The sequence below is a fragment of the Canis lupus genome, chromosome 1, assembly GCF_003254725.2.
Source record: "Canis lupus dingo isolate Sandy chromosome 1, ASM325472v2, whole genome shotgun sequence".
NCBI lineage: Eukaryota > Metazoa > Chordata > Mammalia > Carnivora > Canidae > Canis > Canis lupus.
This window is the reverse complement of record NC_064243.1, coordinates 111,633,659-111,659,735: the sequence shown is the minus strand read 5'-3', so window position 1 is coordinate 111,659,735 and position 26,077 is coordinate 111,633,659. Positions and strand designations below refer to the sequence as shown.

Below are 26,077 nucleotides of genomic sequence, written 5' to 3'. Positions count from 1 at the left end.
ACCCTCCACTCTCCCTCCAGCACCCCCCCCCCGCCCCGTTCATGCCCCCTGGAGGACTAGGTGTCTTGGTCACCTATGTATAAGCGCCTCCCTAATGCCCAGACCCCGGGAATCATGAAAGGAAGGGGGAATGGAGATAGGGACCTCTCCCCTCTAATGAGCCCTTTAGAAGGGCTCTGACCGGTTTGGGGAGCTGGGCAAGGGGAGGGGGTGCCCTGAACTGAGTCAGAGACCCGCCCAGAGACAGGGGAAGTGTGACCCCCGCCCCACCCTGCTATGGGGTGGAGGGCAGAAGTTAAAGGTCTCAACCAGACCCTTTCCTCTCTGGGCAAAAACAGGAAAATAACTGGCATGTGAGAAGGGGTCATTGGATATCAGGAGCTGTGCTCAACACTGTATACACGTTAATTTTATCCTTACAGTAGCCTAATGAGAAAGGTACTATCAGCTTTATTTTACAGTTGGGGAAACTGAGGCTTAGGGGGATAAATGTGCCTGGAAGCCTGAACATGTTATTCATCTTAAGGCTAGATTTGTTCTCTAGAAAGTCCATGTTCTTGACAACTGGGCATACTGTCACTCTGATGCAGCCGGGAAGTGCCTGGAAGATCACTGCAAATGATAGTAACAGTAATAGTCACCACTGATATGACGCCTGTCACGCAGGCAGTGTGCCAGGCACCTCATACATGTGGACTCATTGGATCATCACAACACCCTGTTATTAATATTATTGCCATTGCACAGGTGAGGGAACTGAGACTTGGAGCACCTTATCCTGGGTCATACGGGTGCAAGTGGCACAAACTCAAGATGGTGTTTTGTTTTTTAAGATTTTATTTATTTATTCATTAGAGACGCAGAGACAGAGGCAGAGGGAGAAGCAGGCTCCCTGTGGGAAGCTCAGTGCAGGATTCAATCCCAGGACCCCAGGGTCACACCCCCAGCCAAAGGCAGACACTCAACCACTAAGCCACCCAGGCACCCCTCAAGATGGTATTCTAATCCAAGGATGTGAGAACCTCTGCCCCAGATATGTTTGTTTCTGGTCTTGTGAGTTGGAACCTTTCCTCCTTCCCAGCACCCTGAATCTTCACCCTGCTTTCCTCCCTGGCCTCTTCAGACCATACACCTCAGACCAGAAAACCAACTGCTCCCTCCACCCCCACACAGATGGAAGTAAGATTAAGAGCAAAAAATAATTTTTATTTATTTATTTATGAAGCTCAGGAGCTGGTGAGGGAGGGGAAGAAGAGAGGCTTGGCGATGGCACCTCTCTCTGTACCCCACCTAGTGCATTCTTAATGGAAACAGGCACCTGACAAAGCCAGGTCAGGAAGGGGGAGTCTGGATCCCACAGAGCATGTTAGCTGGAACAGCAAAGTCTGAAAGGAAAAAAAAAAAAGTTGAAACTAAAGGGTCCCCAGCACACCCCCTGATGTCCCACTGAAGACCCACAAATCTTAGGAGCCTTTCTTCTTTGGGAAACTAGAGTTCTGGCCCTAAGCCCCCTCCTCCCTCAGACCCAGGAGTTCCGGGCCCCCAACTGCTTACCTATCTGCTGAGGCTTTGGCAAGTTCAGGTTGTCCATGACCTTGACAAACTCCTCACAGCTGAGGGTGAGCCGCGGGTTCAAAGTCCGCTCCTCCTCTACAGTGGACACTGTGAGCCCTAGTGGCCAAGGGAGGGGAGGGACGTCAACCCGGCAAGTGCCTGGGGCCTCCTAGGACTACATTTCCCAGAAGGCTTAGGGTGCATCTCGGGGCTGGGACTCACAGGCTCTTCCCAGAATGTCGTGGAGATCGCTGGCTCGCCTCCATTGGCACTCTGGGAAATGTAGTTTCCCACATCCCTAAGCTCTGTAAGGAAGTCCCTGGAATACACATACCCTTGGGAATTCTAGTCTTGTTTCTCCATCCACACTCAGCATACCTAAACACTTGATCTTTTCGGCCAGTGAAATTTCTGGGAATTGTAGCCCCCATGCCCACAAAGACTACAGCAGTTTGGTACTCCCTCCCCTTCAAATGTGAAGTTATGTACGTCCCACACCTCCTCAAGGAAGCCCTCACCGCGGTAATCATGAGCAGGGTAGATCAGACAGTCTCCTGGAAGCGTGAAGATCTTTTCATGGACCGAGTGGTACAAAGTCTTAGCACAGCCTGGGGAGGGAAAACTCAGTGGTGAGTAATCAACAAGACAGAAGCTTTCTAGACCCTTCCCTCAAGAAAAGGGTGGGAGGATGAAATCACAGTAGCTAGAGTCTCTCCCTCATCTTCAGCCAGTACCCCTTTGTCTAGGCACAGAAAGAGAGGGAAGGGGCGTTCTGAGCTGATGGAACAGCATATGTAAAGAATTGGGGAATGGTAAGAAATTCACTATAGCAGTAAATAAGGCTGGGATGAGATCCTGAAGTACCAAGGAGTTGTGCCCTCAGCCTGGGGATGCCAAGAAAGGGTTCTGGGCAGGGAGGCTGGACTAGAAGGTAAGAAACTGAAGACCTGAGGCCACAGAGGGAAATCTTTTTAAAAAAAAAATATCCATAGGGGTACCCAGCTGGCTCAGTTGGTGGCACACACACCTCTGATCTCAGGGTCATAAGTTAGAGTCCCACAATGGGTGTAGAGGTTACTTTAAAAAATATATAATCTGGGATCCCTGGGTGGCGCAGCGGTTTAGCGCCTGCCTTTGGCCCAGGGCGCGATCCTGGAGACCCCGGGATCGAATCCCACGTCGTGCTCCCGGTGCATGGAGCCTGCTTCTCCCTCTGCCTGTGTCTCTGCCTCTCTCTCTCTCTCTCTCTCTCTCTCTCTCTCTCTGTGACTATCATAAATAAATAAAATTTAAAAAATATATATATATAATCTTGGGGGACACCTGAGTGGCTCAGGGGTTGAGCATCTGCTTTCAGCTCCGGCGCGATCTCGGGACCTGGGATCGAGTTCCACATCGGGCTCCCCACAGGGAGCCTGGTTCTCCCTCTGCTTATGTCTCTGCCTCTCTCTGTCTCTCATGAATAAATAAAATCTCTTAAAAAAATAAAAATGAAAAATATAGTCTTTAAAAAATAATAGGGATCCCTGGGTGGCGCAGCGGTTTAGCGCCTGCCTTTGGCCCAGGGCGCGATCCTGGAGACCCGGGATCGAATCCCACGTCAGGCTCCCGGTGCATGGAGCCTGCTTCTCCTTCTGCCTATGTCTCTGCCTCTCTCTCTCTGTGTGACTATCATAAATAAATGAAAAAAAAATTAAAAAATAATAGCTTTTAAAAAATAAAAATAAAAACCTATACTAAAATTAGAATGACACAGAGATTAGCATGGCCCCTGCACAAGGATGACATGCAAATTCATGAAGAATTCCACATGAAAATAAATTTTTAATAAAATTTAAAAAATATATGCCTACAAATTCACTGACATTTTTCTGTTGAAAATGTGACACCTCTCCTCCTGACAGTGGTCTGGACTAAGTGGCTTGCAACTAATAAATAGGATATTGCAGAAATGACAAGAGTTTTGGGGCACCTGGATGGCTCAGTGGTTGAGTGTCTGCCTTTGGCTCAGGTCATGATCCTGGGGTTCTGGGATCGAGTTCCACATTGGGCTCCCTGCAGGGAATCTGCTTCTCCCTCTGCCTGTGTCTCTGCCTCTCTCTCTGTGTCTCTCATGAATAAATAATTATTTTTTAAAAAAGGAATGACAGCGTTTGGCTTCTAGACTAGGTCATTAAAAAAAAATTAGTCTTGTCTGTGTTGTTCTGAACATTCCCTCTGGGAGAACCCAGCTGCCATGTCATGAAGACAAAATAGCCTCATGGGGAGTCCATGTGGTGAGGAACTGAAGCCTCTTACCAACAATCAGAGCCAGCTTGCCAGCTATGTGAGTGAGGGGCCTTGGAAGCAGACTCTCAGACCCCAGTCAAACCTTCAGATGACCACAGCCCAGGCTTTCATGTGACTACACCCCCATGAGAGACGCTAAGCCAGAACCTCCCAGCTAGGCTGCTCCCAGAGTCCTGACTGTCAGAAACTATGTGAGATAATGTTAATCATTGTCTTAAGTCATTAAGTTCTGGGGTGATTTGTTTCAGAGCCATAGATAACTAATCCACCCTTGCATCTAACTGTCCCCCAACAAGGTAAACTGCTGAATCTGTCTGGCAATAGCTAACCCTTGAATCTAATTCTCCTTCACTCCAGCAGCTGAACTTCTTCCATCTAATCCTAACTCCCTAAAAATCTAATGTCCATTCATTCATTCTTGCAACAGATACTTAAAACCCTGGCACACACATAACTGTACTAAGATCTCAGGTTAGGGGAATGGGCCTGTGACCTTGCTGGAAGTCCGTCCGCCCACACCCTCGGATGAGCAGGGCATCTCCAGTGAAGGCCATGCTGTGATCATTCAGAACAAAGGTGACACAGCCTGGGGTGTGGCCGGGGCTGGCCCGGGTCTCCAAGGCCTGGTGGGGAAGGAGAATACAGACAGTTACCAATAAGCCAGGGGCTCTGGCCTCACAGTGAAACTGTCCCCAGAAGTCCCCATCCTACCCCAGGATCACATCTAGCTAACATAGTTTTTTTGTTGTTATTGTTAAAAAATTAAGTTCGATTCCCAGACTCAAACCACACACCAGGATAAACTCCCAGTAAATTAAACATTTAAAGCAAGAAAATAAAACCATAAAACTGTGACAACAACAAAAATACAAATGAATATATGATCTCTGGTTAGGGAAGAACATTCAAATGTGATCCCGAAAGTTGCAAATCATTACAAAAAAGATCAGTGGTTTGACTTTAAATAAATCTGAAGTTTCTGAACGCAACAACACCGGAAACAAAATTGAAAGGGAACCAACAAGCCAGCAAAATATATTTATAACATATACACCACATGGTGGTCACTATACTTCATATACAAACAGATCTTCAAATCAATAAGAAAAAGATAAGATAAAACCTTTATATAAGATAAAAACATATAAGAATATAATCTTATACATGTATAAGGAAATATATGTATATAATCTTTATATATATATATATATATATATATATATATATAATCTTGAAGTAGGAAAGGTTTTTATAAGCATGATATTAAATTCAGAAGACATAAGGATAAGCAGTGGCAGAGATGACCACATAGTTTAACTTTATTATAGAAAAGAACAAAACAAGAGTTAAAAGAAAAAAAAAAAAAAACTCAGGGGCACCTGGGAAGCTCATTCAGCTCAGGTCCTAGATGTCCAGGGATTAAGCCTCTATCTGGGCTCCTTGCTCAGGGAGGAGTCGCTTCTCTCTCTCCCTATGCCCCTCTCCCCTGCTTGTGCTCTCTCATGCACTCTCTCTCAAATAAATAAATAAAATCTTAAAAAAAGGACAAAAAACTCAGAGACAGTATTAGCACGTATAAGAAAGTATTATAAAGTATGAAAAACCATCATATATAAACAGCTCCTAAGCATCAATAAGAACTCCCAAAAGAAAAATGCACGAAAGAAAAAAACCAGGAAGAGGAAGTAAATAGTCAAAAAACCATCTGAAACGTCTGCTCTCCTTTTTAGGGATAAAAAGAGAGAGATTTAAATTTAAAACCCTTATTTTTCACCTATCTGATTGGCAGCTGTCAGAGTTGCTCAGTGTGTTTGCTGCAAGCCCTTACATTTCCTGGGATGTGGGTAAGATTCACTGTACCCATTGTAGGGGGCAAGTTTGCAGGGTTTACCAAGAACCCAAATGCAGACTCTTTCTGACCCCTCAAAACTTCTGCTAACATTCTGTAGTTAAGAACTTCTGACACATGGGCAAAAATGCCTATCCAGGAAATCCTCATTATCTAAATCCCTACACTCAGTTTAGGCAAGCAATTGTCAGGAAAAAAAAAAAATTGTTATCCTCAGCTCTAACAACCACTTATAAGATTAGTTCCCACTCACACAGCACTCCTCCCACTAATTAGCATCCTGGTCCAGGTCAGTCATCTGCTGATTATAGAAGGACACTAGGTGCAGATCCTGTGTCCACACCCAGCATCCATTCTGCTCTTCCTCACTCATGGGTCTCCAGTTTGGTTCAGGACATCAGTGTGCACCTCCCCTTCCCACTTTATCTGGTTCTAGACAAAGGTGTGATGGCCGCAGCTACAGCAACCACCTTGCAACCATGAAAAAGAATCCCCCAAATGAAAATGCTGCCAAATCAAAGAGAAGGACTGCCTTCCTCCAGAGTCCCTGTTACAAGAAAAAATTGAACTTCCAATTATTTAAGCCACTATATGGATTTTTTTAGTTGCTTTCAGTCAGACACCTTTAACTCATACACAATAGGATATATGTGCAATGCAAAACAAATGCAAAGCAAAATCACAGATCTTGCAAAATCTGGGAAAAATCACAACCCTACCTACCCAAATCAACATAACCTTTTGGTGGTAGAGGGATGATCTTTCATTATTTTGTCTGTTTTCATATTCTCTGAATTTTTTTAAGCAAAAAAGCATAGGTGTCTTTTGAACTAAACATTGTGGATGGATATTCAAGAGTCAAATTCAAAATAGTTAATCACAGTTGTAGTGATGGATATTGACCAATCAGAAAAACATCAGCTATAAACAACCAGTACAGTTAGACAGTATATATATGGCATATATGGTACAGTTAAAGTATACATATGGTATATGTAATTGTGTATGTGTATAAATTAGACAAAAATTTAAAGATTATTTGTTGTTTGTTTGTTTGTTGTTTGAGATAGAGAGTGTGAGAGAAAGGAGAGGGGAGAAGCAGACTCCCCAGTAAGCAGGGAACCTGACACGGGACTCCATCCCAGGGCCCTCGGATCATGACTTGAGCTGAAGGCAGATGCTTTACTGACTGAGCCACCCAGGCACCCTATATTGGACCAAATTTTAATATCAATTGAACAATATCCTGCTTGCCACATGGATCAAGATTCCCTAGGCCCTTGGTGACTGAGTCTGTGTGGCAAGTGGCTTTGCTGAGGATCTGTTTATCTGACCTTTCCTTCTCTGGAATATCTAGACTCTATCCCCTGCTATGTACCTCCCACAGTCCTGCCCATATTGGGCCTCATCTTCTCCGGCTAGGACCAACCACCAGCCTCCCACCCTGGCCTTCCAGCCTCCATCCATCTCCCACATGGCCCTGAGGCGGGTTTCTACTGCCCAGATTCAAACTTGCTCCTCTCTGCTCAAGACCCATCCTTGGCTCCTGCTGTCCCCAGGGCAGAGTTCTGGCTCTCAACTTGACTTCTGAAATGCCACTGTTCTGGTATCTTCCCAGCCCAATGTCTAATAACATCTTCTTTCCTTTCCTCAACACACCAAGCTACTCTGAAACTCAGGGTCACTACCAGAAAGCATCAGGTTTTTCCATACCTTTTGGCCCAAGCAATTCTCTCTGCTAGGTACAACCCTACCCTCTCCCATCAGTCAGGCCTACTCCTTCCCAAGAGCCCTGACATTGACTGACCCTTTCTCCTGTGCCAGGCTCTCTTCTAAGTCTCGACATGACTGAACTCATCCAGTCCTCGCACATCATTATGGGGTAGGTACCATTCCACAGATGAAGAAACTGAAGCACAGCATGAGAATAAGAGTGAGCAAACTATATGTGAAAATATGGATGGATGTCACAGATAAAACAAAAGTAGAATAAAGCATGCTAGACACAGAAGAGCAGAGAAGTGTGGGATGGAACAGAACGGAGTGGTGTGGAGAGAAATGCAATGAAGTGGGAAATCTCAGGGTGCCTAGTACCCAGTAAGGGGAAGTGGTATTTCATGAAGTGGAGCTTTCAGTTATGAATCCAGGTGTAAGATATCTATCTCTTGGTGAGAGTGCATGGACTAGTAATTAAGAACAGCCTCAGGGGAGTGCCTGGGGCGGGGGAGCTCAGGGGTTGACTCGCCGCCTTTGGCTCAGGTCGAGGCTGGGGTCTTGGGATCAAGTCCCATGTCAGACTCCCTACAGGGAGCCTGCTTCTCCCTCGGCCTATGTCTCTCACGAATAAATAAATAAAGTCAAAAAAAAAAAAAAAAACAGCCTCTGGAGCCAGGTGACATGGGTTCTAAATTTGGCTCTGCTATTTATTACTAGTTGTGTGGCTCTGGACAAGTCACTTCACCTCTCTGTCTCTGAGCTTCTCTGCTCCCTTGTAAAATGAGGATAATAACTGTCCCCACCTCGTAGGACTATTATAAACATTAAGTTGCTTTGTATATGTAAAGCTTAAAAAATGCCTGGCACACAATAATCACTATATAATCAAAGTAACATAATAATGATGTTTTGAAGTTTATAAAAAAAAAAAAACACTGATCTAGTGGAACCACAAGGCTTCCTGGGTTAAAATCCACACTCAGAGGGGCACTTGGGTGGCATAGTCAGTAGGTATTCAACTCTTGGTTTTGGCTCAGGTCATAATCTCATGGGTCATGGGATGGAGCCCGTTGTAGGGCTCCACTCAGAGTCTGCTTAGAACTTTCTCTCCTTCTCCCTCTGCCCCACCCCCCAATTCTTTCTCTCTCTCTCTCTCTCTCAAATAAACAAATACATCTTTTAAAAAAATTCCAACTGGGCCACTCTTTCAGTGTCATTTCCGGACAAGTCACTTTTCCTCTCTATACCTCCTTCTTTTTTTTTTTTTTTTTTTTTTTAATTTTTATTTATTTATGATAGTCACAGAGAGAGAGAGAGAGAGAGAGAGAGGCAGAGACACAGGCAGAGGGAGAAGCAGGCTCCATGCACCGAGAGCCCGATGTGGGATTCGATCCCGGGTCTCCAGGATCCCGCCCTGGGCCAAAGGCAGGCGCTAACCCGCTGCGTCACCCAGGGATCCCTCTATACCTCCTTCTTTGTAAAATGGGAAAAATATTTATTTTTTTTTTGGAAAAATATTTCTGATTCCACTATGTGGTTATGAAAGTTTAATGAGATCTGTTTGTCAGAGAAGACACAGTGGAGGCCCCAGGGGCAGACTCAGCCAGAGAAATGTTTTGTTTGGCCCACCCGGGATTTATGAGAAAGCTGAATTTATAGTCTACCATTAAAAAGTGGAAGATTTCTAAAAAATGTGTATTTGAAGCTTCTATTAAAAAAGAAAAAAAGGCTTGAAAAGGGGAGAGTCCAAGATGGTGGAGGAGTAGGAGACCTCAGTTTCGTCTGGTCCCAGAAGCTCAGCTAGATAGCTATGAAATCATCCTGAGCACCTGCGAACTCAGGAGATCTAAGAAAAGAATAGCTGTGACGCTGCAAATAGAAAAGCGAGCACTTTCTGTAAGGTAGGAGGTGTGGAGAAGTGAATCCAAGGTGATACATGAGGAGATAAATCATGGGGAGGAGAAGCCTCCATCAGCTGGCTGCCAGAAAGGGATAGAGCAGCAGAGTGCAAAATCAGAACGTTTAGAAGTCTGCTCAGGTGAGGGACCTGCCTGCCTGAAAGGGGTTTAGGCCACGAAGCAGGGGTGAATCCTAGGTGAGCCAGTGTGGTCTCAGGATCCTCGGGTCACAGGAAGACCAGGGGAGTCGGAGGGCAGCAGAGTTCCTAGGCATCAGAGCAGGGAAACCAGCTGCAATCAGTGAGCCCAGGAGAGGGCATTCAGCTCCCAGTGGCCATAAACCCCAAACCGGGGCTGAGGCAGTGTGATCATTCTCTGAGCAGTGGCCAGAACCAGTGAGACCCCTCCTTCCTCCACAGGGAGAAGCATGAGAGCTGAGGAGTCTGCAAGGTTTGAGGACTCCAAACGTGGGTCCCAGACCTGAGATAGAAAGGCTTGGACACAGGCTGAGTGAGCTCGGAGTGCAGTGGGAACCAGGGAGACAGGAGCGATGGACTGCTTCTCCCTGGGGGTGCAATGAGGAGTAGGGCCCCACACTTTGGGCTCCCAGGCTGGAGACTGGGAGGCTGCTATTGTCACTCTCATCCTCTAAAGTGGAGGTGAAAGTCTTCAGGGAACAAAAGTCATATAGAGCAATCCAGCCTGGCCCCCTGGCAAGGGCTGTCCCCCCTCAGGTGGGGGACACTTGAGAATCAACACAGCAGGCCCCTCCTCCAGAAGATCGGCAGGCACATCCAGCCAAGACCAAGTCTCTGATCACTGACAACTGCAAAACTCCAGTGCTAGGCAATATAGTATATAGAATTCAGTTTTTTTCTTCCACGATTCTTTAGCCCTTCCTTTTTAAGTTTTTTCTCTTTCCTTTTTCAACCAATTTCTTATTTTAGCAACTTTTTAAAAACTTTTCTAATTTCCATGTTTATAGTTACATTCTATCGTCTCTTTGTATTTAGTTTTATTTTTGTATATGTATAAGTTTTTCTTTCTTTGCAATTTTGGGGTGCAGTTTCTTCTAACAGACCAAAATACACCTGGAATCTAGTGTGTGTCTCTGTTCTCTTCATTTGTCTGATCATATTTGCTTTTCTTTTTTTTCTTTTTTTTTGTTTTATTAAAGGCTTTTTAAATTTTCACCTTTACATTCTATCCTTTCAATGTATTTAATTTTATCTTTGTACATGTATGTTTTCCTTTCCTTAGAACTTTGAGATGTAGTTTCTTCTAACAAGCTGACCAAAACACACTCAGGATATAGTGTATTGCTATGTTCTGTTCACCTATTTATATTCCTTTTTTTTTTTTTGTCTTTTAGTTTTCATTTTTACAGTTAAACTCTATCCTTTCATTGTATTTAATTCTTTGTACATACATAAGTTTTTTTTCTTTCTTTTTCTTTCTAAGATATTATTTATTTATTCATAAGAGACACAGAAAGAGAGAGGCAGAGACACAGGCAGAGGGAGAAGCAAGCTCCATGCAGGGAGCCTGATGGTGGGACTCGATCCCAGGACTCCAGGATCACACCCTGAGCCAAAGGCAGACGCTCAACCACTGCCACCCAGGCATCCGAAGTTTTTCTTTTGTTATAATTTTGGAATCTAGTTTTCTAACAAATGGACACAGGATCCGGTATATTGCTCTATTCTATTTATCTGTCTGGTTATATTCTCTTTTAAAAAAAAAAATTTCCAGTTTTGGGAAAATCTCTTCTGATTTGTTTAGTGTGTATTTCTCTGGGGTTGTTGTTGCCATTTTAGTATTTTGTTTTCTCATTCAGCCCTTCTTCTCTGGACAGAATGACAAGATGGAAAAACCTCAAAAAAGAGAAGAAGAGGCAGTACTGACTGCTAGAGACCTAATAATCAGTATGGACATAATTAAGATACCAGAACAATAGTTCAGAATAATGATTATAAAGATACTATCTGGGCTTGAAACATACATAGAAGACACTAGAGAATCCCTTTCTAGAGAAATAAAAGAACTAAAATCTAATCAAGTCAAAATCTAAAAGGCTATTAATGAGATGCAATCAAAAACAGAGGCTCTAACTGCTCGGATAAATGAGGCAGAACAGAGAATTAGTGATATAGAAGACAAAATGATGGAGAATAAAGAAGCTGAGAAAAAGAGAGATAAACACTACTTAATCAAAAGGGGAGAATTTGAGAGATAAGTGATACTGTAAAGCAAAACAATATTAGAATAATTGGGATTCCAGAAGAAGAGGAAAGAGAGAGAGAGGCAGCAAGTACACCGGAGCAAATTATAGTGGAGAACTTCCCCAATCTGTGGAAGGAAACAGGCATCCAAGTCTAGGAGGCACAGAGAATCAATAAAATCTCGCTCAAAATCAATAAAAATAGGTCAACACCCTAATATAGAATAACGAAACTAGCAAATCTCAGAGACGAGAAAATCCTGAAAGCAGCTCAGGACAAGGGGTAACCTCTTGGTAACCTACAAGAGTGGAAACATTAGGCTGGCACTGACCTATCCCCAGAGACCTGGCAGGCCAGAAATATTCAGGGTGCTAAGTGAGAAAAATATGCAGCCAAGAATACTTTATCCAGCAAGGATACATTAGGCTGGCACAAACCTATCCACAGAGACCTGGCAGGCCAGAAATATTCAGGTGCTAAGTGAGAAAAATATGCAGCCAAGAATACTTTATCCAGTAAGGATGGCATTCAAAATAGAAGGAGAGAGAATAAAGCTTCCAGGACAAACAGAAACTGAAAGCAGACCTACAAGAAATATTAAAAAGGGGTCCTCAAAGCAAAGAGAGAGCCCAAAAGTAGCATAGACCAGAAAGCAACAGAGACAATGTACAGTAATGGTGACTTTACAGGTAATAAAATGGCACTAAATTCATATCTATTAATAGTTACTCAGAATGCAAATGGGCCAATTGCCTCAATCAGAAGACACAAGGTATCAGATTGGATAAAAAAGCAAGATCCAACCATATGCCATCTGGAGGAGACTCAGTTTAGACCCAAAGACACCTCCAGATTTAAAGTGAGGGGGTGAGAAACCACTTATCATGTTAATTGACATCAAAAGAAAGCTAGGTTGGCAATCCTTGTATCAGACAAATTGGATTTTAAAACCAAAGACTATAATAAGAGATGAGGAAGGACAGAATATCATAATTAAGGGGTCTATCCAACAAGAAGATCTAACAATTTTAAATATCTATGCCCCTAATATGGGAGCAGCCATTTATATAAGCCAGTTAATAACCAAATTAAAGAAATACATTGATAATAATACAATAATAGTAGGGGACTTTAACACCCACTCACTGCAATGGACAGATAATTTAAGGAGAAGATCAACAAGGAAACAAGGGCTTTGAATGACACACTGGACCAGATGGACATCACCAATATATTCAGAACATTCCATCTAAAGCAACAGAATACATATTCTTCTCGAATGCACATGGAGCCTTCTCTAGAATAGATCGCATACTGGGTCACAAATAGGTCTCAACTGGTACCAAAAGACTGAAATTATTCCCTGCATATTTTTGGACTACAATGCTTTGAAACTGGAACTCAGTCACAAGAGGAAATCTGGAAAGAACTCAAATACATGGAGGCTAAAGAGCATTCTACTAAAGAATGAATTGGTCAACCAGAAAACTAAGGAAGAATTTAAAAATTCATGGAAACTTGCTTCTCCCTCTGCCTGTGTCTCTGTCTCTCTCTCTCTCATTCTCTCTCTCTGTGTGTGTCACTAATGAATAAATAAATAAAATATTTTTTAAAAATTCATGGATACAAAGGAAAATGAAAACACAACTGTTTAAAACCTTTGGGATGCAGCAAAGATGGTCCTAAGAGGGAAGTACATTTCAATACAAGCCTTTCTCAAGAAACAAGAAGGATCACAAAAACACAACCTGACCTTACTCCTAAAGGAGTTGGAGAAAGAATAGCAAACAAAGCCTAAACCCAGCAGGAGAAGAGAAACAATAATGATCAGAGTCGAAATCAATGAAAAAGAAACCAACAGAGCAATAGAACAGATCAATGAAACTAAGAGCTGGCTCTTCAAAAAAATTAATAAGATTGATAAACCCATGGCCAGACTTATTAAAAAGAAAAGAGAAAGGACTCAAATATATAAAATCATGAATGAAAGAGGAAAGGTCACGATCAACACTGAAGAAATACAAACAATTGTAAGGACATATTATAAGCAACTATATGCCAACAAATTAGGCAATCTGGAAGAAATGGATGCATTCCTAGAGATGTATAAACTACCAAAACGGAAACAGGAAGAAATAGAAAACCTAAACAGACCAGACCCATAACCAGCAAGGAAACTGAAGCAGTAATAAAAAATCCCCCAACAAAAAGAGTCCAGGGCTGGATGGCTTCCCAGGGGAGTTCCGCCAGATATTTAAAGAAGAATTCCTCTGAAGTTGTTTCAAAAAATAGAAATGGAAGGAAAACTTCCAAACTCGTTCTATGAAGCCAGCATTACCTGGATCCCACAACCAGGCAAAGATCCCATCAAACAAGATAATCACAGACCAATATCCCTGATGAACATGGATGCCACAATTCTCACCAAGATACTAGCCAATAGGACCCAACAGTGCATTAAAAGGATTATTCACCACGACCAAGTGGGATTTATTCCTGGGCTGCAAGCGTGGTTCAGCATTCACAAATCAATCAGTGGGATACATACATTAATAAAAGAAAGGATAAGAACCATACAATCCTCTCAAAGATGCAGAAAAAGTATTTGACAAAGTACAGCATCCTTTCTTGATTAAAACTCTTCACAGTGTAGGGATAGAGAGAACATACCTCAATATCATAAAAACCATCTATAAAAAGCCCACAGCAAATATTATTCTCAATAGGGAAAAACTGAGAGTTTTCCCCCTAAGGTCAGGTCCATGACAGGGATGCCCGCTCCCATCACTGTTGTTCAGCACAGTACAAGAATTCCTAGCCTCAGCAATCAGACAACAAAAAGAAATAAAAGGCATCCAAATTGGCAAAGAAGAAGTCAAACTGTCACTCTTTGCAGATGACATGATACTGTATATAGAAAACCCAATAGACTCCACCCCCAAATTGCTAGAACTCATACAGGTATTCAGCCAAGTGACAGGATATAAAGTCAATGCACAGAAATCAGTTGCATCTCTATACACTATAAATGATACTGAAGAAAGAGAAAGTAAGGAGTCAATCCCATTTGCAATTGCACCCCAAACCATAAGATACTTTGGAATAAATCTAACCAAAGAGGCAAAGGATCTGTACTCAGAAAACTATGGAACACTCATGAAAGAAATTGAGGAAGACACAAAGAAATGGAAAACATTCCATTCTCATGGACTAGAAGAACAGATATTGTTAAAATGTCTATGCTACCTAGACCAATCTATACATTCAGTGCAATCTCTATCAAAATACCATCAACTTATTTCACAGAGTTGGGGCAAATAATTCTAAAATTGGTATGGAACCAAAAAGGACCTCAAATAGCCAAAAGAATGTTGAAAAAGAAAATCAAACCTGGAGGCATCACAATTTCAGACTTCAAGCTGTACTACACAGCTGTGATCATCAAGACAGTATGGTACTGACACAAAAATAGACACAGAAATCAGTGGAACAGAATAGACTACACAGAAATGGACCCTCAAATCTATGGTCAACTAACCTTCAACAAAGCAAGAAAGAATATCCAATGGAAAAAAGTCAGTCTCTTCAACAAGCGGTGTTGGGAAAATTGGACAGCCACATGCAGAAGAACGAAACTGGACCTTTTCCTCACACGATACACAAAAACTAGACTCAAAATGAATGAAAGACCTAAGTGTGAGACAGGAATCCATCAAAATTCTAGAGGAGAACATAGGTTGCAACCTTTGTGACCTTGGCCGCAGCAACTTCTTACTAGACACGTCTCCAAAGGCAAAGATGAACTATTGGGACTTCATCAAGATAGGAAGCTTTTGTACAGCAAACAGTCAACAAAACCAAAAGACAACCAACAGAATGGGAGAAGATATTTGTAAATGACCTATCAGATAAAGGGCTAGTATCCAAGATCTATAAAGAACTTATTAAACTCAACACCCAAAGAACAGATAATCCAATCAAGAAATGGGCAGAAGACATGAACGAAGATTTCTCCAAAGACATACAAATGGCCAACAGACACATGAAAAAATGCTCCACATCACTTGACATCAGGGAAATACAAATTAAAACTATAATGAGTTACTACCCAACACCAGTGAAAATGGCTAAAATGAACAAGTTTAACAAGTCAGGGAATAACAGATGTTGGTGAGGATGCAGAGAAAGAGGAACCCTCTTGCACTTCTGGTGGGAATGAAACTGGTACAACCACTCTGGAAAAGTGTGGAGGTTCCTCAAGAAGTTACAAATAGAGCTTCCCTATGACCCAGCAACTGCACTACTGGGTATTTACCCCAAAGATACAGATGTAGTGAAATGATGGGACACCTGCACCCCAATGTTCATAGCAGCAGTGTCCACATGGGCCAAACTATGGAAAGAGCCCAGATATCCATCGATAGATGAATGGATAAAGAAGATATGGTGTATACACACACACACACACACACACACACACACACACACACTAGAATACTACTCAGTCATCATACAAATGAAATCTTGCCATTTGCAACAACGTGGATGCAACTAGAGGTTAATATGCTAAGTGAAATAAGTCAATCGGGGAAAGACAATTACCATATGATCTCACTCATGTGGAATTTAAGAAACAAAACAGAGGATCATAGGGGAAGAGAGGGAAAAATAAAACAAGATGAAATCAGAGGAAACAAACCATCAGAGACTCTTAATCATAGGAAACCAACAGGGTTGCTGGAAGGGAGGTGGATAGGGAAATGGAGTAACTGGGTGATGGACATTAAGTAGGGAGCATGATGTAATGAGCACTGGGTTATATAAGACTGATGAATCACTGACCTCTACCTCTAAAACCAGTAATACAATGTGTTAATTAACTGAATTTAAATTTAAAAATAAGTTATTTCAGGCAAATTGAACACCAATAAAAAATAAATTTATTATTAAAAAAATAAAATAAAAATAAAAAATAAGTTATTTCAGTAAAAAAAAAAACCAATAGCACATTTATTCACTATACATCACTGTGAATAACATTCTTGTGAAAAATATTTTTTTCCAAAACTGCAACAAAAAGTAGTAAAAAAGAGTAGCACTTTTAATGTTTTTGCAAATCTCTATAATATCTGTTTAATAAAAGATATTTGGGTTCTCAAAAAATAAAAGGCTTCGCAGGGGACAGACTACATTCCTTTTTTTTTTAAAGCTTATTTATTTAAGTAATCTCTACACCCAACATGAGGCTCAAGCCATGACCCCCAAGATCAAGAGTCCCACACTCCTCCAACTGAGCCAGCCAGGCACCCCGACAGACTACATTCCTTAAAAAAAAAAAAAAAGAAAAGGATTTTATTTATTTATTCATGAGAGACACAGAGAGAGACAGAGAAATAGGCAGAGGGAGAAGCTGGTTCCCTGTGGGGACCCCAATGCAGAACTCGATCCCAGGACTCCAGGATCACGCCCTGGGCCGAAGGCAGGCGCTAAATCGCTGAGCCACCCAGGAATCCCCCAGACTACATTCCTAAACATGACTAATCAACTTGAATTGTGCAATGGGAAAAAAAAAAATAATTGTATAGTGGGTGTCCCCTATAAACAGAACATGCACCCTAACATTTGCCACAGGCCCCAACACTCCCTGCTGCCTGCAGTGATATTTGATATTTACAATTTACTTCTTGTTGATAGCAAAGAGAAGAATACATTGAATGACACCATGAGGAAACAACCAGACACACCCAGAAGTGGAACATTCTACAAGACAACAGGGTGGAAACTTCAAAAGTCAATGTCAGGGCACAGAAAGGGTATGAAACCATTCTTGGGCAGCCCCGGTGGCGCAGCGGTTTGGCGCCGCCTGCGGCCCGGGGTGCGATCCTGGAGACCTGGGATCGAGTCCCACGTTGGGCTCCCTGCATGGAGCCTGCTTCTCCCTCTGCCTGTGTCTCTGCCTCTCTCTGAATGAATAAATAAATAAATCTTAAAAAAAAAAAAAGAAAAGAAACCATTCTTGATTTAGAGACTAAATAGAACAGCTGAATGGCATGCATGAACCTCGAGTGAGTTCTGGCTCTTAACCGCCATAAAAATGATTCCTGGGCACCTGGCACTATTTGAACTCAGACTGGATTTAAGAATTATTTCAGAAGTATCATGTATCTTCTGTGATGGAGATTTTGTAAAAGAATTGTTCTCAAAGTGCAGTTGAAGGAACCCTGAGGGCCTCCAAGGTGAAATCTATTTTCATGATAGTAGGAAGAGCCCTTCCCCCCTTCTTACTCTCATTCTTCAGTCAGGTCAGAGTTCAGGGGTGTTTTCCCGAAAGCCCCGTGACTGGTGATGATGTCATTGCTCTGACAGCTGATAGAGTACTTGGATATTCTTGTGTTTTAAAAAAGGAAGTCTCAGGATCCCTGGGTGGCTCAGCGGTTGGACGTCTGCCTTCGGCTCAGGGTGTGATCCTGGGGTCCCGGGATCGAGTCCCACGTCGGGCTCCCTGCATGGAGCCTGCTTCTCCCTCTGCCTGTGTCTCTGCCCCTCTCTCTCTCTATGTCTCTCATGAATAAATAAATAAAATCTAACACACACACACACCCAATAAAAACCAGTGTCACCAACTGGTGAACTTTAGGCGAAGGGTACTAACTGTACTATTATTTCAATTCACTATAGGTATTAGAATATTAATAAAAGCTTGTGGGGGAGCACCTAACATCTGGACCTCGGGCAGCCTCCACCATTCCTGAAACTAGTTGGATCATCTTCTCAGCAGCAGAATATTCTACAGGGATTTTGTGCAGCCTGCCTAGCCCCACATTCTTCCAACAAATTCCTTTTCCCCTTCGTGGTGCTTCACATATGTGACACTGCTCAACAGCTCTCCCCTCACCTGTTTCCAGGTGCAGCGACGCCGTCTTCAATACCTCACAGCCACACCTGCACCCAAAGGGATCCGCGCAAGCTCCCCCGCCCTGCAGTTCCCACGGCCCACACTGCCCCCTGGTGGCAAGCAGGCTGGGGCCTTCTTTTCCATTTGGTCAAGTTCAAAAGCACCTAATCTTGGTATAAAACCCTGGGCCACTGTTTCTGTGCAATTTATACTCAAAAATCCCAAATGTCTTTTTTCCACTGAGGCTAAATACTCTGAACCTCCGTTGTCAGCCAAATCTTCCTTTCTTTTGGTGAAAGAAAACATTAGTTGTCCTAACGTTTACGGGACAGTATACTGATGTCTATGATTCAAAGGGGCATCAAAAAAATAAGATAGGTAACAGATGGATATGATGTTTGCTGTCAATTTTTTTCAACTTTTTGGGACTCCTGGGTGGTTCAGTGGTTGAGCATCTGCCTTTGGCTCAGGTAGTGATCCTGGGGTCCTGGGATCGAGTCCCACATCAGGGTCCCCACAGGGACCCTCCTTCTCCCTCTGCCTATGTCTCTGCCTCTCTCTGTGTGTCTCTCATGAATAAATAAATTAAATATTTTAAAAAATCTTTTTCAACTTTTCTGTATGCTTGAGATTTTTGATAAAATGTTGCAAGGGGGAAGATTTATTCCACATTTCAAATAATTAGTTCCAGGGGCACCTGGGTGGCTCAGTTGGTTAAGCAGCAGACTCTTTTTTTTAAGATTTTATTTCTTTATTTGACAGAGAGAGAGGGTAAGCACAAGTAGGGGGAGTGGCAGGCAGAGAGAGAGGGAGAAGCTGGCTCCCTGCAGAGCAGATCACAACCAGAGCCCAAGGCAGACAGTAGACGCTCAACCGACTGAGCCATGCAGGCGCCCCAAGCAGCTGACTCTTGATTTCCACTCAGGTCATGATATCAGGGTCCTGGGATCCAGCCCCACCCGCACCCCATCAGACTCCCTGCTCAGGGAGTCTGCTTGTCTCCCTCTCTCTCTGCCCCTCCCCCTATGCTCTCTCTTTCAAATAACCTTTTGGAAAAAATAATGAGTTCTAAATGGAAGGAAGCACTGAAATTCCCACCTAGACCACATGAGAATCATCTATGAGCTTTTATTTTATTTTTTGAAGATTTTCACTTTTAAGTAATCTCTACACCCAATGTGGGGCTTGAACTTACAACCTTGAGATCAAGAGCCACATGCTCCACTGACTGAGCCAGCCAGGGTCCCACCTGTGGGATTTTAAAATAGATTGATTCCCTGTGTATGCCCCAAACAATTAAATCAGAATCTCTAAAGTGGGATCTGGGGTTTCAGTATCTGGCAGCACTTTAAATTAACATATTCAACAGGCAAGACTAACTTTCCGAATCTGCCATCCCTCATGGGAACTAAAACGTTCAAATCTCATTGCTCATTAAAACAGAAAATTCATTCTACAATGAAACCATCCAAATTTGGCCCACTGTGAATGTAAAACACAACCAGCTAAAAAAAACTGGCAATTTCTACTAAAGTTAAGCAGAGGTCAGTCCTATGACTCAGAAAGTCCATTCCTTGGAATTGAGAGTAATGTCCACGAGGAGACTTGCATAAGAACCTTCATACCAGCATTGCTCACAATAGCCCAAAACTGGAATCAACCATCAAAAGGCAAATGGATAAATTTTCATAAATTCACATAAACAAATGCTCTTACAGCAGCATTATTCATGAATAGCCCCAAGCTGGAATCAACTATCACAAGGAGAATGGACAAAGTGTCATAAATTCACACAATAAAATGCTCTGCATCAGGGGTTGGCAAACTAAGGCTGGTACATCAAATTTGGTCTGTCGTCTGCTTTTGTATGGCCTGAGGGCTAAGAATGATTTTTACACTTTTTCAAAAATGGTTGAAAAAAAAAATCAAATGAGAATGGTATTTGGTAACACATGAGAATTACTGAAATTAAAATTTCAGAGGCCAGAACTAAAGTTTTATTGGAGCACAGCCATGCTTATTCATTTATGCATTGTCTATAACTGCTTTCACACCAACAGAGTTGAGTAGTTGCAACAGAGACCATATGGCCTGCAAAAGTGAAAATATTTACTGTCTGGTCCTTTACAGAATCCCTGCTATATAGCAACAGAAGGAAAGAACTACAACTATATACAACATTATGTGGAGAGAAAGAAGCCAGAACACAAAAGAGCACATGTTGTATGAGTCCTGTTTATAAGGTCCGGAACACATAGAACTAATCTATGATTAAATAAGTCAGAAGAGGGGCGCCTGGCTGGCTCAGTCGGTAGAGCATGTGACTCTTGATGCCAGGGTTGTGGGTTCAAGCCCCACAGTGGGCATGGAACCTACTTTAAAAAAAAAAAAAGTTGCTAAGATTGCAAATATTAAAAGTTCTTATCATAAGGGGAAAAAAAGAAAACTTAAAAAATAAATGTCAGAAGACAGTTTCTTGATGGAGCTGTCAATGGTCAGGAAGAGGGACAAGGAAGCCCTTTTCGGGTGATGAGTATGCTCTGTATCTGGATCTCAGAGGCAAATACTCAAGTGTAAACATAGGTAAAAATTTACCTAGCTGCTCATGTACAATATGTGCACTTTCTATTACATAAAATGCATGTTAAAATGGAAATTTTTTAACTGGGGGGGAAGAAATGTGACCATTTCTAAAGGCTTATAAAGAACTCAGATGAGGGCAGCCCGGGTGGCACAGTGGTTTAGCACCGCCTTCAGCCCAGGGTGTGATCCTGGGGATCTAGTCACACATGGGGCTCCCTGCATGGGGCCTGCTTCTCCCTCTGCCTTTGTCTCTGCCTTTGTGTGTGTGTATGTGTCTCTCATGAATAAATAAATAAAATCTTAAAAAAAAAAAGAACTCAGATGAAAACCACACGAATACCGAATAATCATAAAGACAGATGCTAACACATGTTGGCAAGGATGTGGAGAAACTGGGACTTTTTTTTAAAGATTTATTTACTTTAAGGGGGAGGGGCAGAGGGAGAGAGAAAATCCTGAAGCCAATTCCCTGCTGAACACAATTCCTGGTTGAACGCAGGGCCTGATGCAGGGCTAGATCCCAGGATTCTGAGACCACAACTCAAGCCTAAATCAAGAGTTCACCACTTAACCTACTGAGCCACTCAGGTGCCTAGAAACTAGGACTTTCATATGCTGCCCTTGGAAACATAAAATGGTGCAACCACTTTTGATAACAGTCGGTCAATTCCTCCAACTGTTTTTTTTTTTTTTAAGATTTTATTTATTTACTTGAAAGAGAGCTGAGCAAGGGGAAGGGCGGAGTGAGAAGCAGACTTCCTGCTGAGGAAGGAGCCCCACACAGGGCTTGGCCACAGGGCTCTGGGATCATGACCTGGGCCAAAGGCAGATGCTTAACCAACTGAGCCATCCAGAAGCCTCCTTCCAACTGTTTTTTAAGTAGGCTCCACATCCACCATGAACCCCAACATGGGGCTTGAACTCATGACCCTGAGATCAAGACTTGAGCTGAAATCAAGAGTCTGACACTTAACCAACTGAGCCACCCAGGCACCTCAGTTCCTCTAACTGCTAGACATAGAATTATTATTGATCTAGCAACCCACCCACCCCCACACACATATATAAGAGAAATGCAAACAGACACACAAAAATTTGTACATGAATATTTATAGCGGCATTATTCATAATAGCCAAAAAATGGAAGCAATGGAAATGTCTATCAACCGATAGATGAATGCATGAATGAATAAGGTATATTCACACAATAGAATATTACTCAGCCATAGGAAGGCATGAAGCACTGACACACACTACAACATGGAGGAATTTTGAACTCTTATGATCAGGGACAAGCCAGTCACAAAACACCACATAATATATGATTCCATTTTTATTAAATGCCCAGAATAAACCCGTAGAGACAGAAAGTAGATTTGCTGTGGCCTAAGGCTGTTGGAGGGAGAGCGGAGGGGGCTAGGATGTCAGCTAGGAGCGTGGGGTTTCTTTTGGAAGCAACGAAAATATTCCAAAAATGATTGTGGGGTTGGACTGGATGGGCTCAACTCTGAATATAATAAGTCACCGAATGGTACACTCCAAATGGATGAACCGGATGGCTTGTAAATGATATCATTTAAGTTGTTTGGAAAAAAAAAACAGACACTGAAGCTAAATCTACTACAACTAAACCCTTCGACATTCATTCCTTCAAAACATCACTTATTTGATCTAAACAAAGGACTTATCTTGACAGGAAACCCCAGTCATTCTTCACTCTTCTAGGCCTTCTCAACTCAAGAAATGCTTGCTAGCACTTCACAATTACCCACGGTGTACAGAAGGGTACAATGCACTTTTTTACCGGCTTCCAGGAAAGAGCTTGAAATGAAGAGGCTGCAACCATTGTGGTTCAAACCCTCTGATCCCACATACAGCTCTCATCTCTAAAAGCTCTGACTCAGATAAACTGTCCCCAAATCCCCTAACCTAGAGGTCAAGTCTTACCCTATGTCACTTGCCCATTCTGTTCCCAAGTCAGCCAGACTCTGTAGCTTTAGCAAGTCCGATCAGAAAAAAAAAGCCTGGCTACCTGTTTCTCCTCCCTCTGAGGACAACTCCACCCCAGTGCCCTCTCCACCCCAATCTACTGCTCTGGGTTGAAATCCTGGCTAGAAACCTGCTGACCTTGCCTGTGACAAAGACAGGAGAGGAGATAGGAACCTTCAGAACCTTCCTGTGTGAGGCAACAGCTAGGGCTGAGGGTGAGGCAAGCGGGCACTAAAGGGAGAACATTTAAGGAGGCGCTGGCCCCAAGGTGCTGACCCTGCCCTTGCATGACCCTGAGAGTGAGCGCCTCCTTAAACGTTGTGCCCTAGGCGCCTGGCTCACCTCACCCTAGTCCTGGCCCTGGGCAACGAGATGCTCCTTCCTCGAACTGTGGCTCTAGAAGACAAAGCTGGGTCACTCCCTCAGCCCTGGCCTCAGAATTCTAGCCCTCAATCAACTTTTATGGAGATCCCAGGCCAAAGGAGCTGCCCCAAGGCTGTAGGAAACTACAAATGCTGTTGACTTAAGGGGCTTGGCCAGAGACACACCTGCCCAGAACCTCTTGCTCCAGTGCCCTACCTGGGTTTATGGTGCCCTCCTCCCAGACACAAACTCAGGGATCAGGAACCCAGACCAGAGTTCCCTCCTACCCCAGGGCTTAGGGCCCCCGCACCCCCTGCCCCCAAGCCCCTCACTTCCCTTGAGTCCAAGAAGTCCAGGCCACCACCCTCTGGGGGGACCCCATCCAACTCACGAAGCGCCCGAAGTGGATGGAGTCTCCATCCTCGATGTGCAAGTCAGCCTGGGCCCCACTAAGGCGGGAGATGACAGACTGGCAGCCGGGAAGTAGGGACCGGAGCAGCCCTGAGCCCGTAATGTGGTCCGCATGGCAGTGGGTATTCACTGGGAGAGAGAGGAGGGCCAGGTCCAGGAGGGCCCCGGGAGGACGGAGGCTTCCCAGCCCCCTCCTCCCTCAGACCCAGGGGTTTGGCCTCCACACTGACCAGCATACAGCAGCCGCAGCCCCAGTTCCTTGACCAGCTGCGCATCCCGAGGCGCTGTCTCCAGAACCGGGTCGATCAGGATGGCCTCACGGGACTCTCTGTCACCCAAGAGGTACGTGTAGGTGCAGCTCTTGGGCTCAAACATCTGGGGAGGAGGCAGGTGGGACAGGTGAGAGGGCAGAACCAGATTTCAGCTCACGGGGGACCCAAGAGCCCAAGCCACGTAAAGATCCAGAAGCAGAAAACCCAGCCCCTTCTTTGCCCACCTGTGTCAGGAGTCTGCGGCCCCTGCACCTTACTCCCTCTGAAACAGTCCCCACTTTCACATACACCCCCCCAAATCAGGATCTCCAGCAACCTCTTCCGTAAGGGGAAGTCCTGCCCCAGGCCCAGGGGATCCCAGATCTCTCCCCTTTCAAGGACCCGGGAGTCCCGCCCCAGTCGCTGCCCGACGCCCGGCGCCCAGCGGTCCCGCGGTGGGCGCACCTGCCGTAGGAGGATGGGGACTCCAGAGCCGCTGCGCTGGCTGAGCTGCCGCCCGGCGACCCTCAGAGTAGCCCCCGCCATCGCGCCCGCGGCCGGGTGGGGACTGAGCGGAGTTCCGAGCGCCTCCCGAAGCCGGGTGCCCCCGGGCTGACCCGGGCGGGGCGGGGGCGGGGCTGCTGGCGGGGCGGGGCGGGGCCAGCCTTAAAGGGGCCGCGCGCGCTGGGGGCTCCAGGCGATCTTGCGGAGAGAACAGAGACCCAGACGACTGCGCGACCCGGGAACCGGCGGACAGGGAGACACTCACAAGGCTCAGAAGGCCACGGAGAGACGCTGGCAGAAGCACAGACAGGGAGAAAAATGAAAACCCAGCAAGAGGCTCCAATGCACCGATAGCCGGCCTTCTAGTGTATTCCTAGTGGTTTTTATCAGGAGAGAGACCCAGAAAGGCACTCAGAGACCAGGGAGGTGCTCAGAGACTTGAGAGAAAATTGGACCCCGAAATACCAAGAAGAGACACCTGGAAACACTTTCCGAGATTCACAGAGAGATAAAGAGTTGAAACGGGCTGTCCATCAAAGAAATATGGTCAGAAAGATACACTTGGAAATCCTAGACAAGTATGAAAGGTGGGAAGAGATGGTGGGACATTAGAGCCAGGAGGAATGAGCAGAAAGAGGGAGAGAATCTCTCAGATAGAGAAATAGGCAGAAAGGAAATTCAAAGTCGAGGAGAAAATTTTGCTCATTTATTCCTCATGTGAGGGCTCCTGTGTGCCCAGGCCAAGCTGGGTGAGGCTGGGGACCCAGAGGTGAGTCCTGTCTGGTTCGTTGAGGAGAATAGTGCAGACACTGGGGCTGAAATAAAGGGAGGTTCAAGGATTGCCAGGAGCTCAGGGGAAGAGGAAACAGGAAAACAGGGATCTTCATGCATTCTTTACTGTGAAGGTCCCCCAAACGAGACCTCCTCACCCCTGAGGCCCATTCTTCTTGTTTTGGCAGGACTGCTAGACCTGCTAGACAGTTTACCAGTCCCTTGAAAGCAGGCACACCTTCTGAGTCAGCTGTGAGATGTCCTAAGAGGTAGAAACCTGAGCACCACCATTCCCAGCTCTTGGGCTCAAAACTTACCCTCTTCTGGGCTTTAGCATACTTCTCTGTAAGATGAACTTGAAAATAGCTCCTCCCTCATTGTGAAGATCTAATAAGTTCAGACATGTAAAGAGTCTGAGAGAGCACATGGTGCAGAGCAAGCTCTCCACAGGAGCTGGTGTCCTCACCAGCCTCGACTCCTTCCTCCTCTCACTTCTTCACTAGGCCCTATTTAAGTGAACCCCTCCAATCAGGGCACTTCTCCACCATCAGGCTCTCAGCCTCAGTCAAGGGGCAGCAAAGCATGAATGCAAATTGCATGACTGCAGGAGTTCAAACCCTGACCCTGCTACCTCCAAGCTGTGTGATCTTGAATAAGTGACCTTCCGCCTTATGCCTCATTTTCCTCTTCTGTACAGCGGGGATAATGGTAGTGCCTCCTCTTAAAAAGTTGCTATCAGGGATCCCTGGGTGGCGCAGCGGTTTGGCGCCTGCCTTTGGCCC

General features: G+C 44.2%; 1 protein-coding gene and 1 non-coding gene across 2 annotated transcripts; one reads left to right on the top strand and one right to left on the bottom strand.

Annotated features, from left to right (window-relative positions):
* Window positions 1–1,185: 1,185 nt before the first annotated feature.
* ETHE1 (ETHE1 persulfide dioxygenase) lies at window positions 1,186–24,654 on the bottom strand. The gene is made up of 7 exons (XM_025424767.3): window positions 24,486–24,654; window positions 24,000–24,144; window positions 23,750–23,898; window positions 4,337–4,466; window positions 2,073–2,162; window positions 1,555–1,671; window positions 1,186–1,385 (listed from the first exon to the last, which is right to left on the bottom strand). The coding sequence occupies exons 1-7, from the start codon at window positions 24,564–24,566 to the stop codon at window positions 1,333–1,335; spliced, it is 765 nt and encodes a 254-aa protein (XP_025280552.1). The 5' UTR covers window positions 24,567–24,654; the 3' UTR covers window positions 1,186–1,332.
* On the top strand, window positions 3,261–3,370 carry LOC112645695 (U6 spliceosomal RNA). Its single transcript, XR_003127199.3, has one exon. It is a non-coding gene; the product is annotated as a U6 spliceosomal RNA (small nuclear RNA).
* Window positions 24,655–26,077: the final 1,423 nt, after the last annotated feature.